At 44.8% G+C, this 23,901-nt stretch overlaps 1 protein-coding gene across 1 annotated transcript; it reads left to right on the forward strand.

Moving 5' to 3' along the window:
• The first annotated feature begins 42 nt into the window (after window positions 1-42).
• CDC23 (cell division cycle 23) lies at window positions 43-23,454 on the forward strand. The gene is made up of 16 exons (XM_084637690.1): window positions 43-198; window positions 463-535; window positions 6,540-6,677; window positions 6,941-6,983; window positions 7,876-7,981; window positions 10,321-10,453; window positions 18,207-18,384; window positions 18,474-18,571; window positions 18,849-18,930; window positions 19,500-19,653; window positions 19,868-19,987; window positions 20,291-20,366; window positions 20,833-20,894; window positions 21,347-21,425; window positions 21,523-21,642; window positions 22,551-23,454. The coding sequence occupies exons 1-16, from the start codon at window positions 62-64 to the stop codon at window positions 22,719-22,721; spliced, it is 1,770 nt and encodes a 589-aa protein (XP_084493816.1). The 5' UTR covers window positions 43-61; the 3' UTR covers window positions 22,722-23,454.
• The last annotated feature ends 447 nt before the right edge of the window (window positions 23,455-23,901 follow it).

Consider the following 23,901-nt stretch of genomic DNA (forward strand, 5'->3'; position numbering starts at 1 on the left):
AATAGTTGTTAGTGCCGCTAAGCGCGTTGAGGATGTCGGGCTGTGATTGGTCGGAGAAAGTATGGGCAAGATGGCGGCTACTGCCGTTGTTCCCGGTTTGGGAAGCTGCGATTTCTCTGATTTGCGGGAGATCAAGAAGCAGCTTCTGAGCGTGGCGGAGCGGAGCCGCGAGCGTGGCCTGCAGCACAGCGGGAAATGGTGACGGGGGCGCGCGGCACAGCGGGAACCGGGGAGCCATGGGGAGGGTGTTGGTGTGCGTCTGCCCCGCTGCCAGTACCTCCTCCCCGGTGCTCGGGCATGCCAGGTGCCTGGGGTCCCTGCTGAGCCCTGCCCAGCTGCTGAGCCCAGCTGCTTCTGGGGTGGGGGGCCGTGGGGCCTGGCGCCGTGCCTGCGTGAGGGCTGGGGATGTGTGCGCGCTGCGCTCTGCGGGGGGCTAATGTGTTCGAGGTCTCTTGGTTTCAGGGCCTCTGAGCTGGCGTTTGCCCTGGATCCTCTGCCTCTGAGCGAGCTGCCTGCGGCTCCTGCGCTCACAGAGGTAGGGATGCAAAGACGATGATAACAGCCAGCAATGAGCAGAAGGGGCTGTTTCTCTTTGATTTGGAATAGATTTAAGATCAATTGAGTAGAAGGGGCAGAAGGGGCTGTCTCTCTGTTCCCTTACACCCAAAATGTTTTGCCTTTAATATGGGGGGAGGGATAGCTCAGTGGTTTGAGCATTGGCCTGCTAAACCCAGGGTTGTGAGTTCAATCCTTGAGGGGGCCATTTAGGGATCTGGGGCAAAAATTGGGGATCAGTCCTGCTTTGAGCAGGGGGTTGGACTTGATGACCTCCTGAGGTCCCTTCTAACTACGATTCTACGTGAATGGTCCTGTGCGAGGAGATCTCAAGGGCTAGTAGCGCTTCTTGCTATGCTCCATTTGACAGTGGCAACTCCATTTTTATTACCGGTGCATTAGGACTGCTGTGTTGTTGCCCTTGCTGTATTACGACCAAGGGGGGAGACCATCTTATCACACTCTTGTTCCTTGACTTAGTCACAATGCTATCCAAGTTTGTAACATAGATAGTACGTTAGCTATGTTTCTGAACTACCATAAAACTCCGGACACAAGTTTAAAATTGTTGGTCTCGGGAATACGATTGAGGTCTTACCTGTGCTGCGGAATAGAATCATGTTATAACTAATTGAGGGCCGCTCCCTGTAGTGTAGAGGGCTTTGCATTGAGAGCCCTTTCTCAGATGGGTGTTAAACTTTCCAAAACAATTACTCTTTGAGCTCATATTTGGGAAAGCTTGTTCTCTGCCCAAAGGTGAATTTCTATTGGAAAATTAGCTTTCTCTTCAGCTCTTCTTTACGTATCTGTAAATATATATGAGAGATGATGGTGTCTTTCACTTCAAGAACATTTCAGGTGTTTTTATTTGTATTCGGCTAGCCAAAAACTCTTCAACATCACGTTCAACCCGAGCCTTTTCCTAGTCTTTACTGAGGAATATATTTTGCCAAGGCTGTAAAATAAAATATGAATGGTTGGAACTAGGACAGTTAGTTGATATCCTTGATGATCTAAAGTCACACTAAGGACAGTATCCAGATACATGTGGGAGATTTATTCTAATATGCAATCATTTGTACTTTATTCTTAGTTATTTTTAAACAAGAAAACTGTAAAAATGTGTATTAAAACAACCTTATAGAAGTGCATTCCACAAAATCAGAAATTTCAAATTTGAGTCCCATAACAACCATAACTTGGTCTCCATTTATGTGTACTTAATTTCAATGTATACTGTTACCTTAAGAGAATGCTTTAGTACAGCGGTTCTCAAACTGTGGGTTGGGAACCCACAGTTTTAATGGGGTTGCCAGGGCTGGTGTTAGACTTGCTGGGGCCCGGGGCCGAAGCTGAAGCCCAAGATCAGTTCTGGATGGCTGGGTTCTGGTTACAGGCCCCCTTGGGCTTCAGCTTTGGCCGGCTTGCCCACCCGGGGCAGTGGGGCTCCGGCTTTGGCCCCCCACTTGGGAGGGCTCAGGCTTCGGTACCCCCTCCTGGGGTCATGTAGTAATGTTTGTTGTCAGAAGGGGGTCACAGTGCAATAAAGTTTGAGGACTGCTGCTTTTGTGTGTGTGTGTGTGTGTGTGTGTGTGTGTGTGTGTACACACACAGAGTGGCTGAAAGTTGTTCTGGGAACCATAGCGTAAATTCCCAGAATTTTATGTCTTTCTTTTGTAACAATATATTAAGCCATACATCTAACAGTAGATTCATAGACTTCAAGGCCAGAAGGGACCATCATGATCATCTAGTCTGACCTCCTGCATGTTGCAGGCCATAGAGCCTTGCCCACCCACTTTTATAATAGACCAATAACCTCTGGTTGAGTTAAACACTTCAAGTTACAGAGAATCCACCATTTACTAGAGCTCAGACCTCTGATTGACCCATGCCCCATGCTGCAGAGGAAGGTGAAAAAAACCCTAGGGTCTCTGCCAATCTGGCCTGAGCGAAAATTCCTTCCCATCCCCAAATATGACAGTCGATTGGACCCTGGGCATTCTGGCAAGACCCAACAGCTGGGAAAGAATTCTCTGTAGTAACAGCGAGTCCTCCCCATCTAGTGTCCCAGGCAAGACCCAACAGCTGGGAAAGAATTCTCTGTAGTAACAGAGAGTCCTCCCCATCTAGTGTCCCATTACTGTCCGTTGAAAATATTTGCAGCTATTAGTTGCAGAGCGGCTACGTGCCGTTGTAGGCAGTTCAGTATAGCATCCCCTCCACAAACTTATCAAGCTCAGTCTTGAAGCCAGTTAGGTTTTTTGCCCCACTGCTCTCATTGGAAGACTGTTTCAGAACTTCACTCCTCTGATGGTAAACTTCATCTAATTTCAAGCCTAAACTTCTTGATAGCCAGTTTATTTCCATTTGTTCTTGTGTCAACATTGATCCTTAATGTAACTTGTCTCCCTCCCTAGTATTTATCCCTCTGAGGTATTTATAGAGAGCAATCCTATCTCCCCATAGCCTTCTTTTGGTTAGGCTAATCAAGCCAAGCTCTACATAGATATTAAGATCAGAAAGGACCATTATGATCATCTAGTCTGATCTCCTGCACAATGCAGACCACAGAATCTCACCCATCCACTCCTGCGATAAATCTCTCACCTATGTCTGAGCTTATTGAAGTCCTCAAATCATGGTTTAAAGACTTCAAGGAGCAGAGAATCCTCCAGCAAGTGACCCATGCCCCATGCTACAGAGGAAGGTGAAAAACCTCCAGGGCCTCTTCCAATCTGCCCTGGAGGAAAATACCTTCCTGACCCCAAATACGGCGATCATCTGAACCCTGAGCGTATGGGCAAGATTCACCAGCCGGATACCCAGGAAAGAATTCTCTGTAGTAACTCAGATCCCACCCCATCTAACATCCCATCACAGGCCATTGGGCCTATTTACCGTGAATATTTAAAGATCAATTAATTGCCAAAATCATGTTATCCCATCATACCATCTCCTCTATAAACTTATTGAGTTTAATCTTAAAGCCAGATAGGTCATTTGCCCCCATTGCTTCCCTTGGAAGGCTATTCCAAAACTTCACTCCTCTGATGGTTAGAAACCTTTGTCTAATTTCAAGTGTAAACTTCCCAATGGCTAGTTTATATCCATTTGTGCTTGTGTCCACATTGGTACTAAGCTTAAATAATTCCTCTCCCTCTCTGGTATTTATCCCTCTGATATATTTATAGAGAGCAATCATATCTCTCCTCAACCTTCTTTAGCTTAGGCTAAACAAGCCAAGCTCCTTGAGTCTCCTTTCATAAGACAGGTTTTCCATTCCTCGGATCATCCTAGTAGCCCTTCTCTGTACCTGTTCCAGTTTGAATTCATCCTTCTTAAACATGGGAGACCAGAACTGTACACAGTATTCCAGGTGAGGTCTCACCAGTGCCTTGTATAATGGTATTAAAACCTCCTTATCTCTACTGGAAATACCTCGCCTGATGCATCCCAAGACAGCATTAGCTTTTTTCATAGCCATATCACATTGGCAGCTCATAGCTTTCCTGTGATCAACCAATACTCCAAGGTCCTTCTCCTCCTCCGTTGCTTCTAACTGATGTGCCCCCAGCTTATAACTAAAATTCTTGTTATTAATCCCTAAATGCATGACCTTACACTTCTCACTATTAAATTTCATCCTTTTACTATTACTCCAGTTTACAAAGTCATCCAGATCTTCCTGTATGATATCCCGGTCTCTATCTAAATTGGCAGTACCTCCCAGCTTTGTATCATCTGCAAACTTTATTAGCACACTCCCACTTTTTGTGCCGAGGTCAGTAATAAAAAGATTAAATAAGATTGGTCCCAAAACTGATCCCTGAGGAACTCCACTAGTAACCTCCTTTCAGTATGACCTGCTGTAGTCTCCCTGTTAACCAGTTTCTTATCCACCTTTCAATTTTCATATTGATCCCCATCTTTTCCAATTTAACTAATAATTCCCCATGTGGCAACGTATCAAACGCCTTACTGAAATGGAGGTAAATTAGATCCACTGCGTTTCCTTTGTCTAAAAAATCTGTTACTTTCTCGAAGAAGGAGATCAGGTTGGTTTGGCACGATCTACCTTTCGTAAAACCATGTTGTATTTTGTCCCATTTACCTCAATGTCCTTAACTACTTTCTCCTTCAAAATTTTTTCCAAGACTTTGCATACTACAGATGTCAAACTAACAGGCCTGTAGTTACCCGGATCACTTTTTTTTTTTTTTTTTTTTTCCTTTCTTAAAAATAGGAACTATATTAGCAATTCTCCAGTCATACGGTACAACCCCTGAGTTTACAGATGCATTAAAAATTCTTGTTAATGGGCTTGCAATTTCATTTGTCAAATCCTTTAATATTCTTGGATGAAGATTATCTGGGCCCCCCGATTTAGTCCCATTAAGCTGTTCGAGTTTCGCTTCTACCTCTCTGAGTCTCCTCGCATAAAGTAGATTTTCTATTCCTCTGCTCATCCTAGTAGCCCTTCGTTGTACCAGTTCCAGTTTGAATTCCTCTCTCTTAAATGTGGGAGACCAGAATTGCACGTGGTATTACAGATGAGATCTCACCAATGCCCTGTATAATGGCACGAACAGTTCCCTGTCTCTCCTGGAAATACCTCACTGGATGCATTCTAAGATTGCATTAGCCTTTTTCATGGCTGCATCATGTTGACTCATAGTAATCCTGTGATCCACCAATACACCCAAGTCTCTCTACTCCTCTGTTGCTTCCAACTGGTAAGTCCCCAGTTTACAGCAAAAATTCTTGTTTTTAGTCTCTAAGTGCATGACTTTGCACTATTAAATTTCATCTTATATCTATTACTCCATTTTTCAAGGTCGTCCAAATGCGAACAAAACCTGTTAACGCAGCATTAAGGCAGCAAAGTTAAAATCATAAAAACAAGAATGTAGTTATTGCTGTAACCTATCAGTGATGCATCTAGTACATTGTCCTGTTTTCTACAGGGATCAAAGGAAGCTATAATCTCTGTAAAGCTGTGGAATACCTGATTACAGGGGAAATTTCTTCCTAATCCTACCTATCCCTGTCATATCTTTTCTCTGAACGGTTCTAATCTTAATTTCTGACATGGAAGTCTTCTGGTCTCTGTTAACTTTCCTAGCCTGTCTCTAGACCGCTTCTGTTTCTTTTGTATCTTTTTTTTAGTATGGAGTGATCAGAACTGAACAGTTTTCCAAGTGAGGGCATACCACTGATTTATAAAATGACATAGTAAATCACATTATGCAGACTGAACGTGGAAATCATGGTTATTAATATTATTCACAACTTTTCCCACTCTTTTAAAAACCAAAATCAGTATAAGCCAAGAAGAAAAAATTCCTAATGTGAAACTTGTAGACTATTGTTAACCAGCATTTTCAGTGGCTCAAGACCATTCTGCAAGAAACAAATTGTGTACAGGCCTCCACCATTTTGTAGGGAGAGTGGGGCAATAATTGGGCAATGATTAAAGATGTGCTTCTGCAAAAGATAATCTGGTTTCTGACTACACCAATTTAGTTTATAATTGATGCGTTATAAGGCTCTATGGAGGCAGTATAATGAAGGAGATTTTTAGAGTTCTCTGGCTTTAAATTTAAATTTGCAGTCTGAAATCCTCAGTTAAATTACTTGCTTTCCCCTGTCTCTCCCTTCCCCCCCACCTAAAGTTATACTCTGTATTCATTCGTGCTCGGCATTCAGCTAACTCATCTATTCTTGTGGTTGATCACTTAATATTTTATTTTCTGGATTTCACTGTTTGATACATTGTTTCAAACTAAGATTTAAATGATTACATTAAAGAACTAGGTGGTTGGGATGAAATGAGGGGTTGGGGAGAATGTCTGAAAGTATTCAATTTTTATTTGGTGTGGCAGAGAGAATTAAATCTGAGCTTCCAGACCAGTGTATTCCTTTTTTCCTTCCTAACCATTCGTCACCATGAGATGACTTCCAATGAACTCTCTCCTCTTTAGGAGGATGCTCGTGATTTGGATGCTTACACATTAGCTAAGTCTTATTTCGATCTGAAGGAGTATGACAGGGCCGCATACTTTCTGCGGGGATGCAAGAGCCAGAAGGCCTACTTCTTGTACATGTACTCCAGATACCTGGTAAGATAATGAGGAAAGCTATCCTTTAATATTGAATTTGCCCCTTCTGTCTTCCCACAGAGCCTTGCGGGTTATAGTCTTCCACTTATTCTCTTTCCAGCAACAATCTAGAAAGCCAGGTTAATCCCTTGTTTCTTTGCTAAACCTAATGTAATTTTTTGTTGGTGCTGTTGGGAGCTAGACTCAGATGCTGTTCGCAGAATTATACTGCAATCTGTGGAATAATGTATTGTAAAACTAGGTTTTTTCTTCTCTTTTTACAGTCAGGAGAAAAGAAGAAAGATGATGAAACAGTGGATAGTCTGGGTAAGGATCTGCTTTTTCACCTGGAACAGAGAACCCAAGCTAATGAAAACAGAACTGCCAACATCTCTTATGTAAACCATATTTGCTTTCTGTCCTGAGAGACACTGGTTGGGCAGTGTAGCTCTGTCTGCTGGGCCTATACATGGTCTCGTATTCCTAAAGGCGTTTGCCACAGATTCTCAATGGCTGACCCATTCCTAAAGAAAGTAGGTCACCCTTAAAGAAGGGGGGGGGTTGGATGTCTTTCTAAGAGATATGGTCTAGGAATTATTTTGGGGAAGTTCTACAGCCTGTGTGGTAGAGGAGATCTGGCCTTAGAAGCGACCAGGCCTACACACCTGTGACTGAAAAGGGTTAGAGGTCACAATGGACAAGCAACTGCGATACTGTAGCAAAAAGAGCTAATGTGTTCCTTGGATGTATATACGGGAGGGGATGTATAAACAGGGGGAGGTGACTTTTACCTCCTGTGTACAGTACTGGTCAGATCAGTACTGCAATACTATGTTCAATCCTGGTGTCAACATTTTAAAATCAGTTTAGTTTACCAAAAACATTGAGGTGACTTGATTAGTATATAAGTACCATTATTTTTAACAGTGAAGGTGATTAACCATAGGAACAAACTACCAAAGGATGTGGTGGATTCTCTATTACTTGGATGTCTTTAAATCAAGACTGCATGTCTTTCTAAAAGATGCTTTGATTCCACCAGAAGTTATGGACTTGATACAGCAATTACTAGGTGAAATTCTGTGGCCTGTTGTGCATGAGATTAGATTAGGTGATTGCAATGGTACTTTTCTGGTCTTCAAAAGTCTGATTCTCTAAACTAGTGAAGCCACAAGCCAGTGAAGGATCCTGAAAGTCAGTTGTGTACTTCTTTTTGCAGGCCCCTTGGAGAAAGGACAGGTGAAGAATGAAGCACTAAGAGAGCTAAGGGTGGAGCTTAGCAAAAAACACAAAGCACAGGAGCTGGATGGTTTTGGCCTTTATCTGTAAGTGTCTGTCTGGGAGTTTTCATATGAACCCTTCCCTGAGGAGGTGGGATGGGGATGCAGTAACCTCTGGAGCACTCTGTTCTTCCTCTTCCCTTTTCCTCAGGGAGAAGTAGTATCTTTTTGGAGAATTAGCAAACATCTTGTTTAGTGGCTGGTAAGATTGCAGCAGGACATGCCTTATCCACATTAAAAGGAAAGACTAATGTATTCCTATCCATCATTGCCTAAGATTTTGTATTAGAGTGCAAGTTTGAAGTTGTGGTTCATAATGCTTTTTGATATCTGGAGATGGAAGTGAGTGTCTTACTCTGTGTGTGGATGTGTTCTTGACAGCATTGTATACTCCTTTCCATCTTCATACTGAGAAGTCTTTTCCCTTAACTTATTTCCACTCTCTTAAAGTTTGGGGCCAATAGTATGTCCTGATGCAAAAGTAAATGCCACTAAATTTAGGGGGCTTTTTGTCTGTTAATTTCTTAGCTGTGTGTATGTGGTGTTTTGTGTGTGTTTGTTTTTTTGTTTTTTTTTAATATATATATATATATATATATATATATATATATATATATATATATCTCACACATACACACAGCTTTGCTGTACCTCAGTTCATGGCTCTCTAGATTCAGAGAGAAGGGAAACTGCCCCTGCTGGGGAATATGGGGGAAACTGCACTACTTTGTACATTTTATCCCTGTTTAAAAATTGCTATAACAGGGTGGACTGATTTAAATTACAATTGAAATCACAATTGAAATCACCAAATGGAAAGCCTTGATTTAAATTGATGATATAAATTAATGCTTCCATTTGTACATCTTATTTTCTAAATAAGATGCGTTCTCATTGGTTGATATAACCATTAAAACATGTAGGTTTACAACTAAATAGAGACTTTACACTAACTTTGGTATATCTCTTTGCTACCAGGGAAGGTATACTAAAACTATATACACTTAAGCAATTATATAGCTTAATATTTTCAGGTTCTTATTAATTAACTTTGTTTTTAATATGATAAAAAATGGTGAATGACACATTGCTTATTTACTAGATAATTAACTTTTTGCTCATGATTTGTGCCAAGCTGCATGAGGATAGTAATTGGACTTTAATTAAACACACAAAATATAATGTAAAATATATTTTTATTAAACAAAGCAAGACCATAATACTGTGCATGACCTATTGTACCATATTTATAAAGCTTGACCTCAAAAGTTAGATGGTTTTCCCCAAATTCTTCCTTTATTTAGAAAAACAGCCTTTAACTCAAAGATTTTTGGGGTTCATGGATTCAGCATATTTATTTTATTTAAATCTTTTAAGAGATTATAATAAATTAAGGCCTTAACATATTTTGTATTAAATTCAGATTTCATTTTTAAAACCTTGATTTTAAAAAGAATTTACTATAAATAAAATGAAAAAATATGATTTGAATAAAATTCCATTTTAATTTTTTTAAACAAGTCGATTTTTAACCATACAGTACTGTAAGTACAGCAAGAGTAACCCTCTGTGTTAGTAATGAAGACATAACTTGTTGGCCGAAGGGAGTCTCTGAAGGAGTGTGTGGAAACACTCTGTACCCTCTCATGAACTCCTGGAAGCAGGTGGGCCAGGAGCAGTTGTTAGTCTTGTTAGAGACCCCGGTTGTGGGCCTGCAATGACCTTGCATAAGCTCTCTGCTAAGTTATTTTTAAAAATGTGGTGTGTTCAGAAACTCTTCCCTGGGTTTTAGGTTGGGGTTTATGGCCTTATTCAATGATAAGGTTAGCTAATTGCATGAGAATTCAACCAGTTAGGAGGCATGGGATTTGAACTCCTGGCCTCCTATTTCACAGCTCTCTGCTAAAATTTTATGAAAGTTTCTATAGACAAACATTACCTATGTATAACTGGTATTAAAGGAATCAACATGGGAGAAGTAACCATGTGGCCAAAAGACAGGTTCCGGCATAAAATAGGTATTTTGCAAAATGGGGGACAAAGAAAAGTGAGATTGATCAAAAATTGCCAGAAGGGTGACTTTTTAATGCTTGTCTCTGTACCATTTTGAAACCACTATGAAAAATTCAAATAGGGCTCAAAGTTTATATTCTGTGGCTTGGTTTTTTGCTATTTCAATTTGATTTTTACAGAATAAAGAAGTAAGAGGCTCCTGTTAAACTGAACTCTAGTGCTTTTGCTCACCATAAGGGGGAATTTGTCACTGGGGAATTTGATTTTTCCTTTCTTGTAGCCCTGTCACTTGTTTGAGGTTATGACTAGATGGGTACAGCTAGTAGAGGTGGGTGATGCAAAGAGTTATACTGGTATCTTTCTCTGCTCAGGTATGGCGTTGTGCTGCGGAAGCTGGACCTGGTGAAAGAGGCCATTGATGTGTTTGTTGAAGCTGCCCATGTTTTGCCTTTGCACTGGGGAGCCTGGTTGGAGCTCTGTAATCTGATCACAGACAAAGAGATGGTAAAATTTAGCTTTATTCCATCAACCATTGTCTTGTACCACAAAACTAATATCCTGGAATTGGCATTGCACTTGGTTTTGTTCTTAGTTCAGAAGCTCATCAGATAGGCAAGGGACCCTTTACATTGTTTATCTTCTTGAAACTGCTGCTATGCTGCACCTATTTACTGCCATGTAGTCTGGAATGCTTTACTGCAGGCAGGATCTGGTACAGATTTTTCTTATCTTTGACTTTTCCATCTGAGTCCAACCCCCTATGTAAGTGAAGGCAACACTTAGAAACAAAAGATAACAAGAAATGGAAAAGTAGACAGCAGTCAATATAAATTAGAAGTTATTCATAGAATCATAGAATCATAGAATATCAGGGTTGGAAGGGACCCCAGAAGGTCATCTAGTCCAACCCCCTGCTCAAAGCAGGACCAATTCCCAGTTAAATCATCCCAGCCAGGGCTTTGTCAAGCCTGACCTTAAAAACCTCTAAGGAAGGAGATTCTACCACCTCCCTAGGTAACTCATTCCAGTGTTTCACCACCCTCTTAGTGAAAAAGTTTTTCCTAATATCCAATCTAAACCTCCCCCACTGCAACTTGAGACCATTACTCCTCGTTCTGTCATCTGCTACCATTGAGAACAGTCTAGAGCCATCCTCTTTGGAACCCCCTTTCAGGTAGTTGAAAGCAGCTATCAAATCCCCCCTCATTCTTCTCTTCTGCAGGCTAAACAATCCCAGCTCCCTCAGCCTCTCCTCATAAGTCATGTGTTCCAGTCCCCTAATCATTTTCGTTGCCCTTCGCTGGACTCTCTCCAATTTATCCACATCCTTCTTGAAGTGTGGGGCCCAAAACTGGACACAGTACTCCAGATGAGGCCTCACCAATGTCGAATAGAGGGGAATGATCACGTCCCTCGATCTGCTCGCTATGCCCCTACTTATACATCCCAAAATGCCATTGGCCTTCTTGGCAACAAGGGCACACTGCTGACTCATATCCAGCTTCTCGTCCACTGTCACCCCTAGGTCCTTTTCCGCAGAACTGCTGCCTAGCCATTCGGTCCCTAGTCTGTAGCTGTGCATTGGGTTCTTCCGCATGCATTGGGTTCTACACTTATTGAAGTGTAGAAAGTTGATAAGGGAAGCTAATAACTTCAGGGCAAAATCTCTGGCTATCATGGCCAAGGACATCAAGAAGTTTTTTAAGTACATCAGGAATGAAAGAAATCCTAACTCTGTCTAGGCCCATTACTAGATGCCAATGGTAAAATTGTTAGTGAAAAGGCAGAAGTGCTCAATACGTTTTCTGTTCTGTTGCTGGAAAAAAGCAGAATTATTTCATATTGCATGAGGATGAACTACTTTCCAGTCCATTAATGACTAAGGATGATGCTAAACAGCATCTGCCAGGGGTGAATATTTTTAAATCAGCAGGCCTGGATAACTTGGACTCAGGAGTCCTACAAAAATGTCTGAGGTGTTCTCTGGCCTGTTAATGTTAATTTTTGATAAATCTTGGCATAGGGGGAAGTTTCTGAAGACTGGAAGAATGCTAATGTGCCAATATTCAAAAAGTACCTGTCTGTCTGACTTGGATAGTAATAGGCCAGTAGATCTGACAAAATAATGGAAAATCTGATTCAGTATGTTGATTGGGTTTTATTATTATGGAAAATCTCTTGTCAAACAAACCTGATTTCATTTTCTGAAGTGATGATAAATTTGGCTGATGAAGGTAACTGCATAGATGTAACTTATTGTTAGCTCTTTGTATTGCTGCAGTGCCTTGGAGCCAGTGCTTAATTTGTAATGAAACAGGTTCCTGGGCTCAAGCAGTGATTTACTTCATAACTGATGTGGCAAGCCCAGAGATACCAGGGCTATGAACTGTCAAGCTGAGGGGTGCTGGGGCTCAGCCCTGGCACAAATGAAGCACTGCTCAGAGCCCTAGTCATGGACCAGAGCCCCATTGTGCTACATGCTCTACAAACGGAACAAAGAGGTGGTATCATACTTACAGTTCTATAAGGTGTCTGACATTAGATCACATTCTGATATTAAAAAAAGAGCACCGTACAATTTCAGTAAAGCCCATCTCAACTGGATTAAGAACTGGTGAACTGGGGAGTCTTCATCAAAGGGGAGTCTTCATCAAATAGAGATGTTTCTGATGTGGTTTCACAGGGAATCGTATGAGGCCTGATACTATTCAACATTTTCATCAGTAATTTGGAAATCTGCGGATGACACACAGATTGATGGAATGGTAAATAAGGAAAGGGCAGTCTTGTTTGTAGAGCAATCTGGATCTCTTGGTAAAATGGACCCATTCAAACAAAATGCATTTTAATAAAGTCAAATATAAGGTCCTATATCTAGCAATAATGAATGCAGGTTATTCCTGTAGAATGGGGGACTGTATCCTGGACACCTCTGACTCTGAAAAGATTTTAAGCGTCATAGTGGACTGTGATGGGGGCCATGTTGTTGGGCCGGGGATGAGTGGAGTAACAACAGGATGTGATTGCTGGGTTCGAAGGCCCAGAGACAGGTTCCCTAGTTGTATCTTTGCTGCTGGGTCTGTTGCTCTTTCATTAAATTCCCATGAACAAATCCTCCGAGCCTCCTAAGGCGCTCCCGCAGTTGCAATAAATATGGAACTGACCCCATAAGCCAAGGCTCTTGTTCCTCCCAGGTCTCTTTGAGGAGGTCCAAGATCCCCCTGGGTTGCCTCCCATACAACAGTTCAAACAGGAAGAGCCCTGTGGATGCTTGGGGTACCTCCAGCACTGTGAACAGCAAGGCGGGTAACAGTTCATCCCAATGTCTTGGGTCATCCTCAGCGAATTTGCAGAGCATTGAACCTGTTGAACCTCTCAACAAGGCCATCCATTTGGGAGTGGTAGACAGAAGTATTCAGGGCCTGGATGTTTAGTAGCTTGCACAGTTCCTCCATTTGTCGGGACAAAAAGTTGGCTCCCAGGTCAGTCGATATCTCTTTTGGTATCCCGACCTGGCCGAACATTTCCAAGAGTTCTTTTGCTCAGAAGAGGTCCCCATCAACCATCAGCCATTCATGCTCTGCCTCCTCCAGCTTCTCTCCTCCCATGGGACGCTGTCAGGACCTTGTAAAGGATCAGGGAGTTCCTCCTCTCGTCCTTCCTCTTCCCTTTGGTTCTGGAGCTCCCTCGCTCGTGATCTTGGGTTCGTTTCCACTGGCAGCCACTGCCCCCACTTTTGTATAACCTCCCTGAACCACCACCATTCATGACCTAGGACCACGAGATAAGCTAGCTTTTTGGCCAGGCCAACCTGGCAGGTCTCCTCGTGACAGCCCACCTCGGCTTTACCTTAGTGGTGGGGGTACGGCTGTACATACCTGTGGATGCTCTGGAGGTATATAGGGGCCTCTGTCTGATCCATTGACTTCATTAGATCGGCCCACACGAGTGTCTGGCTGCACCCTGAGTTGACAAGACCTGTTACGTGGGTGCCATTGACCCGCACAGGGACTATCAATTTGGGTGAGTCTTTCTTCCAGGCCCGAGTGCCTGCTATCCAGACCTGGCTATAGTTGCAGCCATAAAAGGGCAGTCATATCTGAAGGATTCACCAAGGAAAGGTCATGCCTGACTAATCTAATCACCTTCTATGATGAGATTACTGGTTCTGTGGATGAAGGGAAAGCAGTGGATGTATTGTTTCTTGACTTTAGCAAAGCTTTTGACATGGTCTCCCACAGTATTCTTGTCAGCAAGTTAAAGTAGTATGGGCTGGATGAATGCACTATAAGGTGGGTAGAAAGTTGGCTAGATTGTCGGGCTCAACGGGTAGTGATCAATGGCTCCATGTCTAGTTGGCAGCCGGTGTCAAGTGGAGTGCCCCAGGGGTCGGTCCTGGGGCCGGTTTTGTTCAATATCTTCATAAATGATCTGGAGGATGGTGTGGTTTGCACTCTCAGCAAATTTGCGGATGATACTAAACTGGGAGGAGTGGTAGATACGCTGGAGGGCAGGGATAGGATACAGAGGGCCCTAGACAAATTGGAGGATTGGGCCAAAAGAAATCTGATGAGATTCAATAAGGATAAGTGCAGGGTCCTGCACTTAGGACGGAAGAACCCAATGCACCGGTACAGACTAGGGACCGAATGGCTAGGCAGCAGTTCTGCAGAAAAGGACCTAGGGGTGACAGTGGACGAGAAGCTGGATATGAGTCAGCAGTGTGCCCTTGTTGCCAAGAAGGCCAATGGCATTTTGGGATGTATAAGTAGGGGCATAGCAAGCAGATTGAGGGATGTGATCGTCCCCCTCTATTCGACATTGGTGAGGCCTCATCTGGAGTACTGTGTCCAGTTTTGGGCCCCACACTACAAGAAGGATGTGGATAAATTGGAGAGAGTCCAGCAAAGGGCAACAAAAATGATTAGGGGACTGGAACACATGACTTATGAGGAGAGGCTGAGGGAACTGGGATTGTTTAGTCTGCAGAAGAGAAGAATGAGGGGGGATTTGATAACTGCTTTCAACTACCTGAGAGGTGGTTCCAGAGAGGATGGTTCTAGACTATCCTCAGTGGTAGAAGAGGACAGGACAAGGAGTAATGGTTTCAAGTTGCAGTGGGGGAGGTTTAGATTGGATATTAGGAAAAACTTTTTCACTAGGAGGGTGGTGAAACACTGGAATGCGTTACCTAGGGAGGTGGTAGAATCTCCTTCCTTAGAAGTTTTTAAGGTCAGGCTTGACAAAGCCCTGGCTGGGGTGATTTAATTGGGGATTGGTCCTTCTTTGAGCAGGGAGTTGGACTAGATGACCTCCTGAGGTCCCTTCCAACCCTGATATTCCATGATTCTGTGATTCTAAGTGCCCCTCCTGGCCACATTCATAACATCGATCCTTCAGTATCTCCATCGTGGAGTTCTGTGGTGCTCATCTGGGCCCACCAGATGGGGCCTCTTCCCCTTGGGGTCTCATGCTGGGTTTTGCTTAATTCCCAGGTGGGAGGTTACCCTTCATGGCCCAGGCCTACTCCGGGGTCCCATTTCTTTGAATTTGAGCTGTCTCTCATCTGTGTCCTCCTGTGGCCTCCAGGGCTCCCTGGTTTAGGAGATGGAAGTAGGGGGCCTTCTGCTGCTAAGTAATCCTCCATCAAGGACACTGCCTCTGCGAGAGTCGTCAGCTGATGTCGGTGTACTCACTCCTTCTCCCCAGGGGGGAAGATCTGAGTAAACTGCTCAAGGACTATGGCCTCTGCTGCTTGAGGCCCAGTCAACTTCTCAGGTTCTGAAGACCTCCAGCAATAATCCCAGAGCCTCTGAGCCATTGCCTGGGGTCGTGCTCCAAAGGGATATCTCTCCTGTTGAAACCCCTGACGGAACATTTCGGGGTTCACCCCTGTGTGGTCTAAGATGGCGGCCTTTACTTTGGCATAATTGAGAGCTTCTGTAGGGGTCTAGACTCCAATAGGCAGTCTGTGCAGGTCCAGTTAACGGTGGGGCACTGGGGTAGCCCAGTGCTCTGAGGCCAATGGGCCACAGTGGCAACCTGCTCAGATGTGACCAAGAAGGCCTCCGGGTCGTATCCGAGCCCCATCTTGGCCAGCCTCACTGGTAACCCAGTCAGAGTGCTCCCCGAACCCTGGCTCACCCCGGCAGGTCTGGGTGGTCCCCCTCGGTTACAGGAGTGCCTCCATTTGCTGAACTACACGCTCTTGCTGAGATTGGTGCTGTGCTGCTGGCTCCTTAGTCAACTGTTGCTGTTGCTCTTAGTGCTGGGCCATTTGTTCTTGTTGTTGGGCGGCCATTTGCTGTCGCAGCTGGGCTGCTTGTTGTTGTTGGGTAGCCTGCTGCTGCTGGCTTTCCAGTATCCATTTTAATATCTTGTCAGTATCCATAGTGGCTGTGGGGTTTTCTCACTCAGCTCTCCTCATATTAGTCTTCTTAGCAGGACCCAACCGCTGCCCGCATTCTCCAGCATGTGTGATGGGGGGGCCCTGTTGTTGAGCTGGGCCACCCCTGTTGGCCCAGAGCGGGGTTTGTACATCCTGCCACCTAGTTGTCAGGATTCCCTGTTAGATCAGGTAACTGCAGTACAGTGGGCTCCGAACGCCTGGTGGGGCTGAGCAAACAGTCAGTAGCCCCCGAGTCTTTGGGCTGGAGTCGACAAGAACAGTTGGAGTTCTGGCCATCTGGGTAGGATGGAACAATGGTCAGCCTGCAGCCCCCAGGCAGGGCTGGGCAAACAATTAATCTGTAGCCCTTAAGCTTCCTGTCTGGGGCAGACAGTAGCAATTAGGGAATCAGCCTCTGGGGCAGGGCAGAACAGCAATCCGTCTATAGCCCCTGGTGGGTCAGAACAGACATTCTATGGTCCCTGAGTCCCGGGCTGGGACTGAGAGCAAACAGCAGCCACACCTAGTGATCTGTGTGGTGTGGTAGGGGAACCCGGCCTCTCCCTCTCCACCAGGTTCCGACCCAGGGCCCTATAAAGCCAGGGACTTCCCCTGCTGAGGGTTTAGGTATCTGCTTCCTTTGCATCCCCTGGATCACTTCCTACCACAATTTGCATCCCAGGCATCTCCTCAGCTGGTGGCAGCTTGGCATCCTTGTCAGTCTCTGCAGTCGGCGAGTTGCCCATAGCGTAGTCCGGGTCCACAGGCTCTGCTGCTTGGAGAGTCACGGGCCCTTTGGAGAAGCCTGCAGTACACATCTTTCCTCCTCTGCAGCCAGCCCCGACTGAGCAGGGCTGCCTCCTTTTATCTGGCTCTTCCACCTGGAGCATGTGCAGCAGGGCGCGGCCTCCTGGGCCCACAGTGATTGGTCCATCCCTGTTGGCCCAGTGCGGGGTTGGTACACCCCCTCACATGGACCAGCAACTGAACATCAGCTCCCAGGACAATGGTATGGCAAAAAGGACTTTAATGTGATACTTGGCTGTGTAAACAAGGGAGTAGTGAGATGATTTTACCTCTGGATATGGCATTGCTGAGACTGATATGGGAATACTGTGTATGATTGTTTATTTATTTTATTTTTTAGTGGCCATATTTTAAAGAGTATTGAAAAAATTGAGCGGTCCAGAGAGGAGCCACAAAAATCTGGTAGATCAAGAGATGACTTGATTATCGTGTACAAATATCTTACTGGGGAGAGAATGCCAGGTGCTAAAAGGCCTTTTAATCTAGTGGAGATGGTCATAACAAGAAACAATCCTTGGAAGTTAGTCAGACAAATTCAAATTAGAAATAAGGCATACATTTTTAGCAGTGAGGATGATTTAAAAATAGGAACAAATTGCCAAGGAAGCTGTGGATTCTCCATCTCTTGAAATCTTCAGATCAATGGTGGATGTCTTTCTGGAAGATATGTTTTAGCCAAGTAAGTTATTGGGCTCAGCGCAGGAATAACTGGATGACATTTTATGGCTTGTGTTTTATATAGGACGTTGGGCTAGGGTCCCTTCTGGCTTTAAAAAAAAAAAAAGTCTATTAATCTGTGGTCAGGATTGAATTCCTTTTATAAAATGTCTGATATTAAGTTGATAGAATCCTTTAGTTCACGCTTTTGTTTCTTGGTCTTTGCACCGCTGGGTGGAGTTACTGTCTAAGGAGAAGGCTTTGTTGCAGGAGGAGGGAAGTGTTGCCCTTTGTTCTCTAAAGATCCACCCACTGGGTGAAGAGAGAGCTGATGGTTTTCCCTTTTCTGCAGGAGGCATTGAGGTGATGTGGATTGTCCTCTGAATGTGTATTTTTGTTTGCCAGCTGAAGTGCCTGTCCTTGCCAGACACCTGGATGAAGGAGTTCTTCCTGGCGCACATTTACACAGAGCTGCAGCTGATAGAAGAGGCTCTGCAGAAGTACCAGAGTCTCATTGATGCAGGATTCTCCAAGAGCACCTACATCATTTCCCAGATCGCAGTTGCCTACCACAATATCAGAGGTCAGTGAACTCAGCTAAGGGGAGTGCTTCCTGCTACAAACTTCATTAATCAGCAGCACTCACTGATGTTTGCCTTCCTCTGTCTGCAGATATAGACAAAGCTCTCTCTATCTTCAATGAACTAAGAAAACAAGACCCATACAGGATAGAAAACATGGACACCTTCTCCAACCTGCTGTATGTCCGGGTGAGCACCCCTTCCTTTCACCCACAATCCTCTGCAGTAAATTACACCAGCTCACACAGCAAGCATTTTATGGCTTTTTAGCAGAATACCTGAGTTAAGTCTGTCCAATCATATGAATGCTAACAAGTCTCTCTGGACATAAACTTGCATCTGTCTTCTTTCCCCTTCTTCCCCATGGACTGGTATGCTAGGTATGCATTTCTAATCTCCCTACCACCTCTTCCCTCTGAAGTAGTGTCACACTTGTCCCCACAGCAATCTCCTTCTTTTCTACCAGAGCATGAAGCCTGAGCTGAGCTACCTGGCTCACAATCTGTGTGAGATTGACAAGTATCGTGTGGAGACCTGCTGTGTGATAGGTGAGAGGCAGCTCTTCTACTAGTTTGCCACCCAGGCTTCAGGGAGTGGGAAGGCGGCTTATTAATCCCTCTCCACAGGAATTGTTAGCAGGTCTGTTGAGGCTAGGCTGGCTGAAGCAGATCTCAGTCATGGTAAAACAGCAGATGAAATGATATAGCAGCAAAAGAAGTCAATGCAGCGTTGGCAGTGCACAGAGTTGATGATGCCGGCCTTTGGTAAGGGCGTGGTGGGTTCTCTATGCAGCTCTGAGATACTGGAATACTGTTGTTTGGTTCTGGGGACTTAGTACCCAAATAGATAAGTGGAATTTATTAGTTTGTAGGATAGTTTTCCAGGGTCAGGGGTGGGAGCTTCATTGGTTTGCACAAATGAAATGGATTGGACAAGAGCATTGGAGACCAAACTGAGGTCAGACTGGGGCTTGGAGTTATGCAATGAACTGGATCTGACGTAATAGGTTTGTCCCTTCTCTAATTTATATGAAAAAATAATAGATGCCGCAGCTTGTATGTTTCCTAATCCCCTGCTGCTTTTTCCTGTTTACCTTATTCCTCTGACCTTCCTCTAGGAAATTACTATAGTCTACGCTCTCAGCATGAAAAAGCAGCACTCTATTTCCAGAGAGCCTTGAAACTGAATCCTCGGTATCTTGGAGCCTGGACCCTCATGGGACATGAGTACATGGAAATGAAGAACACATCTGCAGCTATCCAGGCTTATAGGTGTGTGTGTGTGCGCAGGAACTATGCAAGGCAGAGAATGGCCTTTGGGTGTGCACGAAGTAGTGACAGATTTGGGTGGAAGGGGAGGAGTATCTTTTGTGGCCTTTTAGGAGCTCTCTTTTGTTGGTCCATATTCCTAACCCTGTGAACTCTGACTTGCTTTGGATCCCGCCTGTTTCGGAACACTTACACCACTTTCTCTTTTCTTTGGCAGACATGCAATAGAGGTGAACAAGAGGGACTACAGAGCCTGGTATGGACTGGGGCAAACCTATGAGATCCTCAAGATGCCATTTTACTGTCTGTATTACTACCGACGGGCCCACCAGCTGAGGTAAAGCTGGGAACGCAGCCATAACTGTTGGCAGTTCAGAATGAACGCTATAAGCTGAGGTGCAGGAGATATCAATTACTTAGTGTATACAGTCTCATTGAAGTGATTACATTCTGTAGAGATTCTATTCAGTCTCTTTAGAGGCATCAATAAAGGTTTAGTACTCCATGTATCATCAGGGTATAGAAGAGTGTGGTTAGATAGTGTGTTTAGGGCTGGATTTCAGTGGTAGGGTCCATCATTCAGTTAGCTTGAGACAATACCATGTTCTGAGGTAGCTTGACTGTCTGTTATTTCTCACAGGCCCAATGATTCCCGTATGCTGGTTGCTCTGGGAGAGTGTTATGAGAAACTCAATCAGCTGGTGGAAGCCAAAAAGGTAACTGAGGGCTCAGATGTGCTGTGGGGCAGGCTGGGCATCCAGGTGGCTGCCAGGGAAGCAGACAGAGTCACAAGTCTTGTTAGTTCTTCAGATCTTCCTGAGCTGTCTTCCTCTGAACACCTAAGAAGTAATGGATGTGGGATAGTGCTCAGAATGGCTATTCAGTCCTCTTCAGTCCTGACCTTGATCCCAGGGTGGGAGTGGGGAGCTGTGTGCAGTCTGGGCCTAATCTTAGCAGGTTCCTGTTATAATTGTGACTTCAGGGGAAGTTCTTCACTAACCAGCTGCCGTGAGCAGTTGGTGAATTTGTCTGCTGCGGCCTTCCAGAAAACCAGCCCTCTTCATGCATCTCTGCTTGAGGGCATTGCAGTGACTGGGTCTGTATGTGATCAGCTTGAACCCACTGCAGGCTAGAGAAGACATTTTGCTGAGGTGCTTATGTGACCTTTTCCCTCCTTGGCAGTGTTATTGGAGAGCTTATGCTGTGGGAGATGTGGAGAAAATGGCATTGGTGAAACTAGCCAAGTGAGTATGGCTCAGCATTTATTCTCGGTGTTCTTTGAAAAGCGCTTTGAGATCTGTAAGGTTAGGTATTATTTAGATGTGCTATTAGTGGTATCCCTAGGTCTATGGAAAGTGCAATTCCTATCCTAATGTCCTGCCCTAGCTCTGAAAAAGAGCCTCTGTTTGCATGTGTTGTCAGCTGAAGAACCTAGAAATCCATAGTAACATTGGCAGGCAATATTAGCAACTAGTTGCTATCCTGGTGGGTGGTCTGTTACCCTGTCCCTCAGGCATAGGGTGTTGTCTGTCTGCTTCTAGGGGACTGGGCCTGGCTGCAGCTAGTAAAGCACGGTCCAGAACTTGCTCTTATTTGGGAGAGGCCCTTTCTAAAGGCCTGTCCAGGACAGACAGAAATTCTTGCTGTTGGGTCTCTTCCATGCTATGTTTTTGACCCCTTTTCTCTCCTTTCCCAGGCTGCATGAACAGCTGAATGAATCAGAACAGGCTGCTCAGTGCTACATCAAATACATCCAGGATATCTATTCCTGTGGGGTGAGTCAATGGTAGGGGGACAGGAAGGAGAAGTGAGGGAGAATGATGTAGAACTACCTTCCAAACCAGCTCTTGCTGTTTCTTTACTGTGCTGTAGGAGATAGTGGAGCACCTGGAGGTGAGCACTGCCTTCCGCTACCTAGCCCAATATTACTTCAAGTGTAAACTCTGGGATGAAGCCTCTGCCTGTGCTCAGAAATGCTGTGCATTCAATGATGTGAGTAGCCACTGTCCCTTTCTTACGGGGATTCTTACCTTGATCTCTTCTGGGAGTCAGAGCAGTCCTTCTGTTGAAGGAGCATGGGCTGCATCCACTTGGAGTGGACGATCTTCAGCTATGTGAGAAGACCCCCCCCAGTGCTGCTGCTTACCTATTTCCTGCTGTTGCTTCTTAGTAACTAGTTGAAGATCTGGGGCTAAGGGTTGCACTGGCTTGGCATTCAGTAGTACAAAAATAACTTAAAACTTGTAGTGGTCTGCAGATCTCTAGCAGGAAACCCTGCTATCTTTCTGCAGGAACTAATGGACTTACTGTACAGTGTGCTCCTGGAATCCCCTGTGTTTCTTCCACATTGACAGTGCAAAGAATACAGAAGTACTTGGTATCCTGGCATGTGTGGAATCTGAGATTCTCTCAGGCCCTAGTTGGGTGCTCTGCATTTCCATGTCAACACAGGAGGGGATGTTGTGGCCATCACCAGCATAAAACTTGCCCCTTCTCCCAAGCAAAGCTGTCTAGAACTTGAGAAGACCAGAGCCCGAGTCCCTTAAAGTCTTTGCTATTGCCAGTCTATTTTGTGGAAGGTGCCTAGATGTTATGGTGAGGTGGCAGTATAGACACGCAAGATAATCAGGTGTGCAAAGCAAGTAACCTACATATCAAAGGATTGGGAAGAGGATATTCGGGGGGGGAGGGGTTGTTTTATCTTAAACCTTGCTGTTAATAGCTGTAAAACCAACATCTTTACTATGTGATATTGTATCTTGCAATCCCAGTGAGAGCCAAACTAGTAGTGTTGCATGATTGTTCACTTTTTTGCTGAATTTGACTTAGAAGCTTCTTTGCCCCAACCTACATTTAAGTGTGGAATTGACCTACTAATGCAGTATTCTGACTCCCTTCAGACAAGAGAAGAAGGGAAGGCCCTGCTGAGACAGATTTTACAACTACGCAACCAAGGGGAAACCTCCTCTACAGAGCTCTCTGCTCCCTTCTTCCTCCCTGCATCGCTGTCATCCAACAACACTCCCACACGGAGAGTATCCCCACTCAACCTGTCTTCAGTTACACCATGAATTGTGCTGATACCCCTCTGGGCCACCGTAGGGCAAGTGGGGACTTGAACCCATCCTCCAGAAACAACCACCTCACTCCTGTGAAGCTTCGGTCTGGTACTGCCTTCTGTTGGAGGCAGAAATCCTGAGAACCCATAGCTGAAGCTAGCTGTTGTGTCAGTGCAGGCAAAGATCATTGTGGAACCAATGTGAAGTGCCTATGCTGAGATGTCAGAAACCACTATGCTTCTCACTGTCACGCTCCAAGTGTGTGAGAAGCAGCTGCTCCCTAGATGAGGGGGTTTTGTCTGCCTGAGGTGAAACATGTTTAAACTTGTTGTCTCTGCTCTGTTACCCCTGAACTTCACTGAACTTCTTTCAAGGGCCTCACAGTGGGACTGCTACTGCCTACTGCAAGAATTGTCCCCTGCTGGCTTCTCTGTGGACTTTTTTCTGCAGCTGCACCCAAGCAAGCACAGTAAGAGGGACATTTCAGCTTCACTGCTGCCGTGAAAGGGAAACAGCATTTGGGGATTGAGAGGTGTCCATCTTAAGTGGCCTCCCCAGAAACTGGTTGCTGTTAGGTCTGTGGCTCAGATAAATGTCTTGGCTTTGCTGGTGAGTGACAAAGCAGCTAGTGGGAATAACCTCATTAAATGTCAGTGGGCATGTTACTGTCCCTGGGCATTGTCATGGCACGAATTTCCTTCCCATTATAACAAACGCAATTGAACTAAATGCAGAAAAGATCCAATGTTCCATAAGTTCATTAAGGGGAAGGGAGGGGGAAAGGTGGCTAGTAGCTACCTCGCTCCGATTTGAGTAGCCCTGTTCAGTGTCCTGTGTGGCAGTCAGAGTCCTTCAAACTAATGCAGCATCTTGGTTGGACTTGAACTGCCTGGGACAGAAGTGGTGGTTAGACGGGCCTGGAACAGAGTCAGTTTGACCACTGACCTGCAGTCTGACTTCAGCCAAGTCACTCAGTTGCTGTTCAGTTTCATTCTCTAAACTGAGTATATGGAGCTATTTCTACAGGTGCTTGGTTTGCTGAATGGTTGGAGTTTCTATGCACATCCCAGAAGATAGAGGTTCGAGAAAGGCAGAGTATCTTCACTTGCATCCTATCTTGGCATTCTGTTGGACAGAGCCTGGGGAAGATTGTTAGAAGAGAAACAAACCTGTTTTTATGTGAGCCTCTTGC

Source organism: Lepidochelys olivacea (genome assembly GCF_965140295.1).
Source record: "Lepidochelys olivacea isolate rLepOli2 genome assembly, chromosome: 8".
NCBI classification, from domain to species: Eukaryota; Metazoa; Chordata; order Testudines; family Cheloniidae; genus Lepidochelys; species Lepidochelys olivacea.

Bases quoted from the DNA above. Each gene is read 5' to 3' on its own strand.
- CDC23 (XM_084637690.1), top strand. From the start codon at position 62: ATGGGCAAGATGGCGGCTACTGCCGTTGTTCCCGGTTTGGGAAGCTGC. The intron at 536-6,539 runs GTAGGGATGCAA...TCTCCTCTTTAG, and splicing joins CGGCTCCTGCGCTCACAGAG to GAGGATGCTCGTGATTTGGA. The intron at 18,385-18,473 runs GTCAGTGAACTC...CTCTGTCTGCAG, and splicing joins TGCCTACCACAATATCAGAG to ATATAGACAAAGCTCTCTCT.